The sequence below is a fragment of the Danio aesculapii genome, chromosome 6, assembly GCF_903798145.1.
Source record: "Danio aesculapii chromosome 6, fDanAes4.1, whole genome shotgun sequence".
Lineage (NCBI taxonomy): Eukaryota > Metazoa > Chordata > Actinopteri > Cypriniformes > Danionidae > Danio > Danio aesculapii.
The window spans coordinates 42,843,346-42,858,934 of NC_079440.1; the positions used below are offsets into that span (position 1 = coordinate 42,843,346).

General features: G+C 34.6%; 2 protein-coding genes across 2 annotated transcripts in view; both read left to right on the plus strand.

Annotated features, from left to right (window-relative positions):
- The first annotated feature begins 125 nt into the window (after positions 1–125).
- zgc:152986 (uncharacterized protein LOC101884054 homolog) lies at positions 126–1,915 on the plus strand. Its single transcript, XM_056460282.1, has 3 exons — positions 126–200; positions 1,262–1,470; positions 1,554–1,915. The coding sequence occupies exons 2-3, from the start codon at positions 1,266–1,268 to the stop codon at positions 1,865–1,867; spliced, it is 519 nt and encodes a 172-aa protein (XP_056316257.1). The 5' UTR covers positions 126–200; positions 1,262–1,265; the 3' UTR covers positions 1,868–1,915.
- A 6,197-nt stretch (positions 1,916–8,112) lies between these two features.
- Positions 8,113–15,589, plus strand: part of LOC130230921 (FYVE, RhoGEF and PH domain-containing protein 5) — a 28,387-nt gene continuing 20,910 nt past the window's right edge. The window contains exons 1-2 of the mRNA XM_056460241.1: positions 8,113–8,299; positions 11,753–13,920. Coding sequence (XP_056316216.1) covers positions 8,270–8,299; positions 11,753–13,920 — 2,198 coding nt within the window. The 5' untranslated portion in view covers positions 8,113–8,269. The remainder of the gene's footprint in view (positions 8,300–11,752; positions 13,921–15,589) is intronic.

The following is a 15,589-nucleotide window of genomic DNA, read 5'->3' on the forward strand; positions in this document are numbered from 1 at the left end:
AAAAATATTATTTAAAGCTTTTTTATTCCGTTTAGAAAGTAATGAAGGAGAATGATTCATTTGAAAGACGATTCATTCGGAGAAAGATTGTTTTGTTCACTAAAGAAGTTTCAGTCGGAGTTGATTGAAATTTTGCGTAAATAAATCACGCTAAGTCACTGTTTTATCTGGAAAGGTACTTGGTGTAATAATATTCTCTGGTAAGTCCTCTGACATTTATGAAAATATTATTATGAAGCCTTATATGAGCCAAAGCGGGCACAGAATGTTTGCACATGTGCACGTGTTTGAATCTCACTGTATTGCAACATAAAAGCAAGCCTTAAAAAAAAGAAAGATAGTATTAATAAACCAACAAAAAGAAACTTAAAAATTTTAAAATAAATCATATAAAAATGCAGACTGTGCTGTTCAAAGTAAGAAAAAAAGTGTCACGTTATTTGCTTCAGATGCCATTTGGTTCAATAGATAGCCTAAACTAGGGCCAAAAACTACATATAGAGAGCCATGGCATAGGCTGAAGGTAAACATACCAAACTATATTACATAAGATTTATAGTATATAATACAGTATATATTACATGTTTTCATAGGTAATTCCCTCATTTATTTCATATTAAAAAAAGAAAACATCATATATAGATATTAATATTATATATATATATATATATATATATATATATATATATATATATATATATATATATATATATATATATATATTACAATGCAAAACAAACCACCACCACTTTAATACATTATTTAATGCATTAAATACATTAGTGAAGCAGACTCAGGATTTTCCTTCATTTGCTCACTGATGTCTGAGCTATTACAGCATTATGGACATTTGCAGTAAAATCTCAAAACATAAATTCACAGAGAAAGTATTTGTTAACATTACATTGAAACATCTGTTTATATTTTATATATTTAATATATATTATATATATATTTTATATATTTAATATTATATATTTTATATTTTATAATTGCTTGTCTGCATTGTACTCTATCCGTCAACTGACAGTATGTACATCAATAAAACAAACTAACAAACAAAAAGTAACAATAAATTAGTGACAGTCTCTACCCTATCCCCATCATTCTCTCTCTCTTCTCAGATGTGATGGCGGGCCAAATCAAAGGTTACCATGGGCCAACTTTGGCCTGCGGGCCCTAGTTTTTTTGTCGAATTTGCTTTCAAATATTATTTTGAAACAACATATTTAGAATGAATTATTTCTCATTTGCTCTTCAGGTGCATGATGGCTACAGTATTATGTGTGGTGCTTTTGCTATGCGTGTATGCCTGTCAGTGTGTGAGCGACTATTACTCAGTGCTTGGAGTTTCTCGCTTTGCATCTTCAAGAGAGATCAAGAAAGCATTTCACAAACTGACCCTAACACACCATCCTGATAAGAACCAAAGCCCAAACTCACAGCAGACCTTCACATATATTACTCAGGGTAAAAGTCCTAAAAATCTACATCATAAAATACATTTAGTCACTTCAACATTGAATTATTTCATGCTGAATTTTCTCTCTTAGCCTATGAGGTGCTGTCTGACAGACAGAAGAGACGAATTTATGATCAAATGGACCATCTATCAAACCCTGATCAGGGCAGCGAAAGAATGTTCAAGAAAGATCAGAAAGATGTGGGCAGCAATAAAGGAGCGTTTCAGAGTAAAAAGAGTTTCCAGGACTTTAGTCTAGAGGAGCTGCTTCATACGCTGCAGATGGATGATGACTTCTTTATGGGTGAACAGCCTGGTTATGAAGGATGGAGTTTTATTTATGGGCCTGAGGATGATGATGATGATGAAACAATACTTGTCAGTGATCTTTTCAATATGCTTTGATCCTTGTGTATCCTCATGAACATGAAGTGTTTTTATTTATATGTGCATTACAGCAGTTTTTAAATGCTTCTTTATGATCTTGCTATGGTGTTTAAATTAAATAAAACGTTAAACGGCTAAGAAACACGTCTATATGACTGTTGTGGTTTTACAAAGAGCTGCACAAAAGAGGTTTCTAGCCAAACAAGTTTATGCAACCATTTTGTTATTCATACATTAAAGTAGTGCTGGGCCGATAAACGATATTATATCGAATCGCAATAAAATTTATGTCAATAACAATGATAAGCTCTGGACTTTTTACTCTATATTGATCTAAGACCCAGTCACACAGCAGAAATGTGCACCAATTGGAATCTAAAAGATGTACCGTATTTTTGACCACCTAAAATGTATAATTCGAAAATATGTTATGCCATTTAATGGACCCTCTCATTTTTGTGGCTTCGGTCATTGTTGGGGTACTCTTTTAAATCTAAAAGCTACAACTTATATCAAAATATATATCGTTATCTTTCTGTATGGAAAATAATTAACGAGATTGCATTTTTGCCATATCGCCCAGCCCTACATAAAAGTGTGTAATGATTATTTTCTATTTTTATGTGCTGAAAACAATGACTATTGCTGACTACCATGATTTACAGAAAATTCTCACTAAAATATCATTTATTGTTGGCAATATTTTATATACACCAAAATCCTGCAGTGTTTAGAAAGAAAAAGAGTCATCTGATGTTAAATGATGTCATAATAATTTGACATTAAAAGAGGGATAACGATGCAGCTACAAAATTAAAATTGAAAATCTTATAGCTAGGGGCTGCCAATTTTTCTATAAGAATTTTTAGAGAAAAAATGATAAAATATTTGGGCATTTTATTTTCAACTCAACTTGAGCACTTTCAAACAACCACAGTGAGGACCAAAGTGCTGTACATAAAAACAGATAATACATGCAAACATGCAAGGAGCCAAATAAATATAAACTCACAACACATGATTAAAAGCTAAAGAAAATAAGTGTGTTTTCAATGACCTCTGAAATGACTCTAAAGTAGGAGATGTTCTTAAGGAGAGTGGAAGATTGATCCAAAGGCTTGGAGCTGCTACTGAAAAAGCTCTATCACCTTAACATTACTAGCTTGACCAAGAAACTGTAAAATAGAGTCGATCCTTAGATCTCACGGGTTGATGTATATTAGTTAGCTCAGAATTATACTTAGGAGTCAGGCCATAGAGGGATTTAAAAACATACAACAGTAGTTTGTATTGAATTATAAACTGGGTAGGTAACCAGTGTAGGGAAACCAGCACCAGTAGGATGTGATCTCTTTTTGTGCCAGCCTGGTGAGTTCTGGACCAGCTGCAGATGAGAGAGAGGCCTGACTAACACCCAGATACAATGCATTGCAATAATCCAGATGAGAAGAGATGAAGGCATGAACAACCTTCTTCAAGTCACAAAAAGAGAGGACAACTTGACTTCAACTTGACATTAGATCTAGAAAAACTATTTTGGACAACCCCACACTCACAATATACCCCCAAAAAATATTACTGCTGCTTATTTGTTTAAAATGCACTGAAGCAAAACAATTCTTGTAATTTTTTTGGCCAGTTTATTTGTTTTATGTTCAGTCCACTTAATTTTGTAAACCATTAAGTTAACTTAAGTATTTTGGGACAAAATGAAGGAATTGTGTTGGTCCAACTACCTGGTTAGGGGATTTGTAGTTGTAGCATGCTTTGTGTGGGATTGAATTAAGAGAAGGAAATGTTGACATTAAAATGAATCTTAAAAAGGACTTGTTAGAGTTTTTAATAAAAAGACTTGTTAGAGCTTAATCTTCACTTTAGTTTGAAGATTTAGAAGTAATGTTTTGGGTTTTGAGATTATCACCTTACAGAAGCACACATGCTTTGGGTGTTGGCAGCTTAATTAGCTAAAATTCATTTGTTGCTTTGTTCAGTGATCAATAACTGTACTAAAATTAGTTCTGAGATCAGTCTCAACCAACTGTGTATGTAACCCATGAAATTGCTTAAAATGGCTCTTTTAGTTCATTTAGGATGAATTCAAATAAAAAAGAGAGACTTCCGACTTTTGAGTTTGTTTATTAAAAATATAAATGTATTTAAACTTTTATTTGATTCAAAATCATGTTGGAAACTCTGAAAATATAAGACTAGCATGGATCCAAGGTACAAAAATGAGTATTCCAGTAGAGGACTGGAATATAATTTGTTTGAATGCACAAACAAAAAACATTAAACTCCCGATTGAGATTGCTACAATATAATTGGGTAATGGGAACTTATATTACTTCTGTAAGATTAAATAAATTCAACCCTAATATCCCTGATCTTTGTTTTAAATGCAATAAGATACAAGATCCATTTTTTTTATTGTGTGTGGGAGTGTGAGGAGGTATAAAAAGTTTTGGGCGGAGGTGACTCGAAGTATTTCACAATTTATTTCCATTCCAATTCCTTTATGTCCTGGATCATGTATATTGAATATGTATGAAGACAGTTGTGCTTTGTTTACACTGTAAAACCCAAAAAGTTAAGCTAATTCAAACCGTTTGAGGAAACCGATTGAAAAAAAAACATTTAAGTTCAAAAACTAATCCTAATGAGTAATGTGAATGTAATCCATTTGAGTAAACGAAGCAAATTGAGCACAGTAAAACACAATAAATGAAGAGAACTCAAACCGAGTACTGTAAAACCCAATAAGTTAAGGCAACTCAAACCATTTGAGGAAACTGATTGCGACAAACTATTTGAGTTAAAAGAACTAATCTATGTGAGTACTGTGAACTTACTCCTTTTAAATTGAAGTAATTATGTATTTAATTAACTCATTACCTTCAACACTGACTTTAAAACTCTTTTCAAATAAATAGAATTAATTCAGTCACTTTTGACTTAACTACACTCATTTCATTTGATAAAGTGGACTGTTGGGTTTTACAGGTGAATGTGACACGAGAGACTAAATCTAAATGATTCAAAATCAACACATGATGTCACAAGATGTAATCATAAAAGGACAGAATGCTAAACAGAAACTATTTTTTTACTTCATAGTAGCCATGTCTATGAAATCTTAGCCCAGAACGAATGTACTAAAAAAAGAAAATCGATTGATTTGTTTAATACAAGCAAGGTGTTGTATTGCTTTATGTTGGAAAAATGTAAATCGCCCCTCCATTGGACTTTAGTTGAGAAATCTTATAACATGTTTGGCTCTTGTAAAGCTCACAAATATAATGAGGAAAAGGTCCTCTTAATTTTGTGATATCTGGGAGGTGTTTTTGAACTTTGTGAAAAATGTGGAATGTGAATTGGTGCTTGATTACAATTCCTTTTTTATTTTAATTAATTCATTATTTAATTAATTAATTTTAATATTATTTTTATTTGTATTTATTTTTTTAAAAGGATTATTATTTAACTTAGATTTTTTTTTTCTTATTTCCTAAACCTGTCTGGGGTAAGTTTTGGGTATTGGGGTTTGAATTATTGTAAATCCTTGAAAAAAACTTAATAAAGGCAAGTTATACAAAATCATGTTAGACCAACTCAATTGCATTTAATTGTGTGAATAGTTTTTTTTAGTTGGTGCTAAACAAGTTTATTGGATGGAAATCCTGCTCTCAGTTAAATTGAGTTCATCCAACGAGGTATAATTTGCAGGTGATGTTTTCTTTTTCTCAACTCTTTTTTTTTTTTTCTTAGTGATTGAACTGTTAAGAAAAAACTTATAATATACATCCAAAGCAGCGAAGTTTTCATTCATTCATTCTTCATGAAACTGCATGTTTTCCATTAACCTAAATACAATGCCTGTAGTGATATCCTGCATCAACGCATATCAATATCGACTTGTAAACATGCACATTTGCAGTGAAAACTGAACAGCCATATGAAATACAATCAAAAGGACTGATGCTCTGATAACAGAATCCTTGATAAAACACTCAACCTACTTTATCATGCTCAGCATTTCCTGCTTGAACTGGGAAGGGTGGAGTGTTCAGGGTGTTTTTTCCCTTCTTTGTTCAAACGATGAACCGTGATTTTGTGTCAGTGGGTTTGCCTCCACTATTAGTGTCTGTGTGTGTCTCTTTAACATTTGGCTACAGCAGGTTTGCTGAATGCTTACTTTAGCCTGATGAATACAAGCCTGATTGAGTCAGACACTTCAGATCCTCTGTGTTTCAGTGAGATAAACCTCCTCCCTCATTCTCCAGCCTTTACTTTGACTGAAATGTGAATGAAAATGCATTCAGGTTATGACTAACCAACCAAGCCTGAATCATGGAGAAGAAATAGTTCTCATCCATGTTTATTTATATGGAAAGCAAAAAGGGTGGCCAAAACAGTTGTGTCCACCTTTGTTCAGTTGCCATTTCAGTTCCAGTAGTAGCCTTCAGGGTAATTTCAAATACTAAAAGAAATAAAAGGCAAAAACCTTAAAAATTTGACACCATGAATGCATAATGTGGCCCTGTATTACTCACTGAATGTAACTTAAAACCAAAGTAATACACGTTGCTTTAATTCTAACCTAAAGTTTGTGAGAATGTTGTTGTCATTATGTAAAAATTTGTAGGACATAAAATATTACATGCTGCAATGGTAGAACACAAACATTTGAAAGGAGACCTGGATGCATTTGTCAGTCCAAAATATAAATAAATAACCATTACATTAAAGTTATACATGAAATAGACTGCACTTCTTTCATTGTACTCTTCTGGAGAATTGAGTGCTTAAACTAACCCAGACTAGAGGCGTTTGAGGAAGGAAGCATATTTCTGTAGCTGTTGGGAAAAGGTCATGGCCTTATTTATGCCTATAGAAATGGCTTCCTACAATTAATCATGTATTTAAAAATAACAGTTGCAGATTTTACTCCTAAATCAACTCACTGGCCACTTTAGATCGGTTATCTAATGAAAATGCCACTTTGTCTCAGTATTGGGTAGTTCTGAATTTGCGAACATATACTGACGTGAATTATTTGTCTGATACTGAGATTTACATGTTGTTGTTTCAATCCTGATGTGCTTTTTTGGTTTATTTTACTGTTCTAATCTGAATGTTAAACCCAGATTAATCATTTTTTTAACCATTTTCTCCTTATTTGTACTATAGGGACAAGTTCGATTCAATTTAAGTATATTTGTTGAGCACTTTTCACAATAATTATCATTCCAAAGCAGTTTTTCAAAAGGTGTAAATTATTTCATTGCAATCAAAATCACAAATAGTTAAGATGTTGAGTGACGGTGGACACAGAGTTCATCGAAAAATCCCACTATACTCAAATTGCCCATTATATTCTCCACATGTTGCCTGCACTGTCTGTTTTTAAGGTTTTCCAGAATAAAGTTTCTGTAATGCAAACATCTTAAAGCAGCAGTTTACCTAAAAAAACTGAACATTTACCAATATAGGAAGAAAGAAGATAAAAAGATAAAACTGATCACTAATATTGATAAACTTTTACCTTCTGGTCGACGCTAGAGCACTGTGCACCAGAACAGCCCCACACAGAAACTTCCCTCAGGCAATCCACCTTATGATAGTAAATGTGAAACAAACATCACTACTTATGTACATGTACACTTACTTATTTAACAACATACTTTATATGCCAATTTGCACATAACACATTAACCAATTTTGCACATATAACGTTGTATGTAGTCATATACCTGTACATTAACTTGTCAATTTGTATATTTGCATTCACGATTTACTTTTATTTTTAAAACATATTTATTATCTTTTTTTGTCCTGTCTTCTGTTATTCTATTGCACCGTAGAAGCTCTGTCCCGAAAACAAACTCCTCATATGTGTGAACATACCCATGACAGAAATTATGACAAAAATTTGGGGTTAATTTATCCCTTTAAGACTATATACTGCTGTCTGCACTAAAGCCTGTTTTCTCTATCTTTTATGAGTCTACTATGGGCTTATTATCATCAGCCTATGTTGTTTGTGGGATCTAAACAATATAATTTTTCCTTTGTCAGTTCTGTATGCACCTGAACAAACAACGTGGCCAAATTTCTACAGATTCCATATGTTTGCATATTTTTATTATCAATAATAAATTTTTCCTTAGTTAAAAAACTTCTGTTTTGCTTTTGTCTCGACGCCCTTTCCTCAGGAAGTCAAGACTCGTCCGTGAGCGTGTGTGCGCGCGCCCGTGCTGCTCGCCTGCTGTCCTGACTCCTGGACTGCTGTTACAGCGCAAAATTAAGTAAGAGAATGCAGTACTTTGGGCATAATCTCGTGTAATACTCCCGTGTAAATTCTCCCTGGATTACAATTTCATTGTGAACAAATGGATTTGAACCGTCATTGCCGCGTCTCAGATGCCAGATGATGTTCGACAAGGAGCGCAGGTGAGTTTTTAACATCATATTGTGCTTATGAAACACAAGTAGTGCGGTAACTTATTTAGGAAACGAGAATATGTATCTGGTTGAAATGTATATGTATGAAAAGTGTATTGAATAGTATCGTTCGCCGCACGTTTTACGACATTGTGTGCATTTTGTCTTTTTTTCTCAAATAATCACTATAATTTACTGCATTATGGTAGGCTAGTTTAGAGGAATTTACATCTAATCTGATAGCACAAATGCTTGTGCTATAAAACTTATATACAAAAACTTGTAGCTATACAGTGATGTTTAAAACAATTGAGCAGATATTAGGCTAATAATTTTGTTATTATCCCTTTAACTGCCTGCTCTACCAAATGGTTTTTATTTTGACTGTTTAAAATAATGACTGTTAAAGTCATTTAAAAAATGACTGTTTTAAATAATGGGTTACACACACAGCATTGCTGGTTTACAAAAAAATGATTTAGATTTTATTGTTTAAAAAAAACTAACAAGAAAACATGTTGAATGAGAATGTAAAATATTTTATGTCATACCTCAAAGACTAAGGATTATTTAGTATTCAAAAAGGTTTTATTTTGAATATATTTTTCAATAAATTGGTCTTACACTTCATATTTTCAGATTTTTCATAGTATTTGTATTAATTCCAGTACTTTTACCAGAAACTGACATAACTATTATTTAGTAGAGGTTGATATTTTAAAAATTATGGGATGTGTTGAAAAAAATTGCATTGAGTGTGTTAACTAGCAAAATTAGGAGTTAAGAAATGCAATCCAAAAATTGTTTTCTTGGTGACGCAGTTAAAGGGTTATGAGACTTTGATTTTGGGAACTTTTGGTCTCGGGGACACAATATGTTCTGCTTATTATTATTATTATTATTATTATTATTATTATTATTATTATTATTAGGCTAATTATGTATTTAATTACAAAAGTTGTTAATTTATTAAACACAATGTGACTGCAGCCATGGTATATTGTGTTTAAAAAAATCCAGTTGTAAAATTACATGTTGAACGCATAAAAGTTTCTTTATCTTTATATTGATCAATATGATAATTTTCAGTTCAGTTCAGTTGAGTTGACTTTATTGGTACCTGTAGGTAGATTATTTTTGCAGCAAAGTTTGGCATTTGAGACAAACAATTAAATTACACATATACATACCCAAATATACAAAAGTACATTATAAAGTATTACAATTTATTCAGAGCGACAATAGATGATGCATGGGACAAAGCTATTCCTGTAATGTTATGTCCTACTAAAAAGCATCTGAAACCTTCGACCCGAAGGGAGTAGGTTAAACTCCTCAGACAGAGGATAAGAGCTAAGGTACTAATGTTCTGGGCAATCTGTAAAAGCTGCCGACTATACAGGGATTCAATACTGTAATTCACCAATCAACCTGCTAGACCACCTGATAAACTGGCTCAGTCTATTCCTGTTTTTAAGGGACAGTCTTTCAAACCATGCCACCAGAACAAAGGATTGAATAGACTCAATAAAAGCAAGATAAAAAAGAGTAAGCATATTGGGGGGGTAAGCATATTGGGGCCAATGTGAAAACGTGATATTTTCCTGAGACAAAAAAATGTGCTGATGCCCTTTCTTGCACACAGCTTCACACTTTGCCTCAAAGTTTAAAAAACGGACAATAATGGTACCCAAATATTTGTTGTTCTCCACACATACTACTTTTTGACCCCTGATATTAATCACCTCAGCTGCTATATGATTCCTTCTAAAATCAATAATCATGTCCTTAGTTTTTGTTGCATAAAGTTTCTCTGTGAAATTTGTGTGTCTGTGAAAGGTAGACTGCATAAAGATAATAAAGGAGAAATAAATATGCATGCTAAAATGTGTAAGACATATTCAATGTGGAATTTTAAATATACACAAAGCTGCTTATATCTCTAAAAAAGTGAATGAATATGAACCCCCTTTTAATGCCTTTACATATGTTAATATAGTTGTTTGTGTACAGCTCATCCGGAAAGTATTCATAGCGCTTCACTTTTTCCACTTTTTTTGATGTTACAGCCTTATTCCAAAATGGATTAAATTAATTTATTTCCTCAAAATTCTACACACAATACCCTATAATGACAATGTGAGAAAAGATGTTTTGAAACTGTAAAACTGTGTGTTTGCCATCAAGCACTAAATTGAGCTCAGGTACATTCTGTTTTTCACTTATCATTCTTGAGATGTTTATCAATTTAGTTGATTGGACATGATTTGAAAAGACATACACCTGTATATAAAGGTCCCAGGGTTGACAGTGCATGTCAAAGCACAAAGCAAGCATAAAGACAAAGGAATTGTCTGTAGACCCCCGAGACAAGATTGTCTCAAGGCACAAGGCTGTGGAAAAATTTCTGCAGTTCTGAAAATTCCAATGAGCACAGTGGCCTCCATCATCCGTAAGTGGAAGGTGGAAGATGTTTGGAACCACCAGGACTCTTCCTAGAGCTGGCCGGCCATCTAAGCTGAGTGATCAGGGGAGAAGGGCTTTAGTCAGGGAGGTGATCAATAACCCGATGGTCGTATGTCTGAGCTCCAGCTTTCTTTTGTAGAGAGAGGAGAACCTTACAGAAGGACAACCATCTCTGCTGCAATCCACCAGTCAAACCTGTATGGTAGAGTGGCCAGACGGGGGCCACTCCTGGATACACTGGAATTTGCCACTAGTAGACTTGTCAGGATAGAGGGAAAGATGAATGCAGCAATGTACAGAGACATCCTGAATGAAAACCTGCCTCAGAGTGCTCTTGACCTCAGACTGGGGTGATGGTTCATCTTCAAGCAGGACAATAACCCTAAGCACACCACAAAAATATCAATGAAGTGGCTTCAAAACAACTCGGTGAATGTCCTTGAGTGGCTCAGCCAGAACCCAGACCTAAATCCTATTGAACAGTGGAGAGATCTGTAAATGGCTGTACACCGTCGCTTCCCATCCAACCTGATAAAGCTTAAGAGGTACTGCAAAGAGGAATGGGCAAAAATTCCCAAAGACAGGTGTGCCAAGTTTGTGGCATCATATTCATAAAGGCTGTAACATAAAAAAATGTGGAAAAAGTGAAGCGCTATGGATACTTTCAGAATGCACTGTATTATACAAAGAAGTGGTAGATTATAAAGAAGAACCATTTCTTTGATAAATTGGGATTTAATATACTACTCAAAAAAAAATAAAAGAAACACTTGGAGTTACATTGTGCTGTTTAAGTGTTCCCTTTATTTTTTAGCAGTATTTTTTAAACCTTATCTGATATTTTGTCTCCACAATCTGCACCATTCTGCTGTAAATAGATAATGCACAAACCAGATGGAACTACCTTTAGATGCAATAAATTATTACAGTGTTTACAAGGAGACTTTCCAGCTCTGCTGTAAATATTAATATTTACTTTTATGTGTTGTCTTCCAGAGCTTCAGGAGCATCCCCCGAGCCCCAGAGGACACTTCCAGGCTCAGTCACCTGTTCCTGAAGATTGTCGTGATAATCAAGAACCCAAACCATAAACTGCATTCAAACATCTCAGTGCAAAAAATGTACTTCAATATGCTCCACAATAGCAAAAGTTCTCCAAACTCAAGAGAGCAAACACCGAAAGTACTCAGAAAAATAGTACTGGAGCAGAAAGGGTCACAAGAGAAGAAGACAAATAAAATAGCATGTCTAGAAAGAAGACTACAAGAAGATGAGACAGAACCAGAAATAATCCTGGAACAGGGAGATGAGTTAGGATGCGGGGATGAGCTAGCACATGGAGTTGATTTAGATTTAGCGGAGGGTTGTAGTCGGAGGATGGATGATGAAGTTTCAATTGACCTTCATTCTGACTTATATAGTAAGAGAGGAGTAGATTATAATACTGTAGCAGAGGAGATACAAGTAGAGGACATAGGAAAGGTAGCATGGGGGCTGACTAAAAATGGTAAAAATATAAGTTCTCGTGATGTTCAGCTGGCATCTAACGCAGTTTGTGGAAGCTTAGCACATGCAGACCGAATACTTTTTGAGAAAATTTGCACCGGTAAAACTTTAATTGAAACATTTTACCCAAGTGGTATAGTTGCAGACAGGATGTTTTCAAGTGAAGAGGACATTGATGGGATGTTCCCAGATATTTCTGACGCAGGCGAGGCGTTAGCAGACAAAGATGGACTTTCTGAGTGTGACCTCTTTGAACAAACAGAGCCTCTCCAATTAACAGAGAAAAAGGATGACATCAATGGAGATATTATGATGCTTACCATAGAGGAGGGATTGAACAGCTCTGATTTATCCTCAGTTGAGGAAGAAGATGATGAAATTCAGATGGAAAAAGAGCTGATGGAGGAAACTGTTGCAGGCAAAAAAGTTGCTATTCACTCAAACAGCGAAGAGTCTGATCACCCCTCAAATTCATCCTCATCTTCTCAGACTTGTGTTCTTTCAGGGTCCGATACAACTTTGGATGAAATTACAAATAACAACTACAATAGCACCTATATAATTGAAAACCATGAACCAATTTCTGCCATCTTAAATCTTGTTCTTGTTCAACAGCAACCTGAAACCCAAGACCAAAGTTCACAACAAAATCACGACGAAGAGAGCAATAGGGAAGACAAAGAAAAACAAGTAGTTGACAATCTGAGTGAATCTGAAGCAAAAGAACTCACAGTAGACAATGTGTACGAAGAGACAGAGCCAAAAATCCAAGCCAAGGACTTCCTCCAGAACAGGAAGTACTTTATGAGTCGTTCTATATCTGTGGAAACCCCCGGTAAGAGAGCTGACCTACTGAGCCGCCTTCCAGCAGGAAATGGGCGGCTTTTGCTACACCCACAGGCCTTCTACACAGACCAGTGTTTGTTTGGAGATAGGAGACCTGCACTGACAGGTTCATTAGGATGTCTTTCACAAGGCACGTGCACATCAAAAGTCACTCGAGTGGATATACCTCCCCCTTTTGAACTGGCATCCATCACAAAGCGACCAATCAGAAAAAGCTCTCCGTCCATCCCCAATGAAATCTCTGCTTCATGCAAAAAACCTGATTTTGGGTTCAAGCGATACCTTCTTCCATTACGGTTCCTTAGGAAGTCTGATCGAAAGAGCATGATGGATACTCGCTCCATCTCTTCCAGGTCCTCATCCGAATCAAGTCCGCAAGGTACATGTAGACGTCTGGATTTTATCCGACATAACATGGGCAGCCCAGAGTTGCAGAGGAGTCCAGATTGCACTCCGCCGGTGTCCCCTTCTTCCTTTCCCCTTCATAGGAGTAGACGAAAAGAGGGACTAAATTTCTCCCTAAACACTGATTTTTCTTGTAGCTCCATATCTATAGAGCCAGGCTCCCTCTCCGAGCCTCTTCCTCTTTCCAAACCTCGATCATTTTCATCTCCGAATACAGATTCCTCTGAATACGAGAATGTTCAAAATGTTGCTTCTCACTATGAGAATGTGCAGATTCGCCTCCTGAATCCTGTCATTCAGAGTCAGCGAAATCAGAGTTCACCCAGTGACACTGATGGTTACGTGGACATGAGCAGTCTGCCGGGCTTCCAAGGCAAAAGTCAGTCATCTGAGCAAGAGACTGATAGGTACAGTAGTTATATATTAAATGCATTCATTTTATGAACCTCTGCATTCATTTCAATACATGCAGTTAATAATAATTTCTTTGGTTTGTTCTGATTTGAAGAACAGCGTTAGGTTCATCTTTAATGATCATAAGCTGTGTTATTTACTGAATCAAAAACTTGACCGTTTCTTCTTCAGTCTTAGGCGAACAGACATAGAATAGATCTATTAGTAATCTTAAAATAGATTTCCATTTATTCATTCGTTTTCCTTCGGCTTAGTCACTTATTAATTAGGAGTCGCCACAGCGGAATGAATCGCCAAATATTCTGGCATATGTTTTACACAGCAGATGCCCTTCCAGCCCTAGCCCAGTACTGGGAAACACCCATATACTCTCACATTCACACACGCACTCATACTCATACACGTATGTCTTTTGGACATTTCTTGCTGTGAGGCGACAGTGGGAACCACTGAGCCACCATTGATTTCCATGTATTTATTTTCGAAATTAAACATATATATTTTTTTACTTATTATTTTATTGATTTAGTCAAAATAATCCACCAAAACACTGTATGTCATGTCACTTTTTAAAGACCCATCTATGCACATATTCTTTCTTCCATGCACAAACGCTCCTTTTTTATTTTGGTGTCGAAGTACTTCAAAATGCATGCGCATAACATGACCGTTTGGTTACATTTGCATCATGAAACATTTTTGCGTCTTAAAAACATTTTCAGGCCTCCAAATTGCTGTTCCTTTGAATAAATAGACAATTTGTGTTTTATAATTTAAACATTTTATTGATTTTTCTTATTTCAAATAATGCAGATGAATATTAAATACAGAGCATTAACATAAAAGCAGAACAATACAAAATAAATAAACACAATAAATAAATAACATCATATAAATTGCTTAAGTAAACCAAACCAAAACACATACAAGAAAAAAATATATAAGAAAAAAAAGGAGGGTGGGGGATACTAATATCATAACCTTAATTATTATTTTATCTCGTTACATGTTTGCTAACTTTGTGAAAATGTAGAAATTTTCCCCATTTATCAAAATACGTTTCAATCCTTCCATGTAAATTGTTTTTCAAAAGCTGCAACTTGTCCTAACTCTGAGATCCACTCTAAGATCGGAGGTCTAAATAGACCTTTTTTTTTAAACATTTAAAAAAAAATTATTTAAACATTATCTTAACATTGTAGGGTACATATGCAAGATAATGTAAAAAAAAAACATATATTTAAAAGCCATATGTCTGACAAAGTATCCATTTTTTATTATAATATGTATTATTCTGTAAAGTTTAATGATCCATTGACATTAAAAATGCACATCAGTTAACATATATTCATGATGTACACTATTGGGTGTTATGTTTTCAGAAAAAGACTTCTATAAATAAAGTAACAAAAAAAAAAATTGATCATCAACATTCTGTTTGTAGCTACCCTCCGGTTATTAAACCATCCACGCTTCCCACATACTGATGTCCATGCGTTTCATTTATTGAACGCCGTGAAAAACTAAAAAGATAAACAAACAAACCAAAAGTTTCACAAACAAACACAATCAAAAAGACATTCAAATAAACAAATAATATACTAACACTGTTTCGTTTACCGTGTTGGCCTGATAACCAGCAGTAGAATAATCAGGAGCATT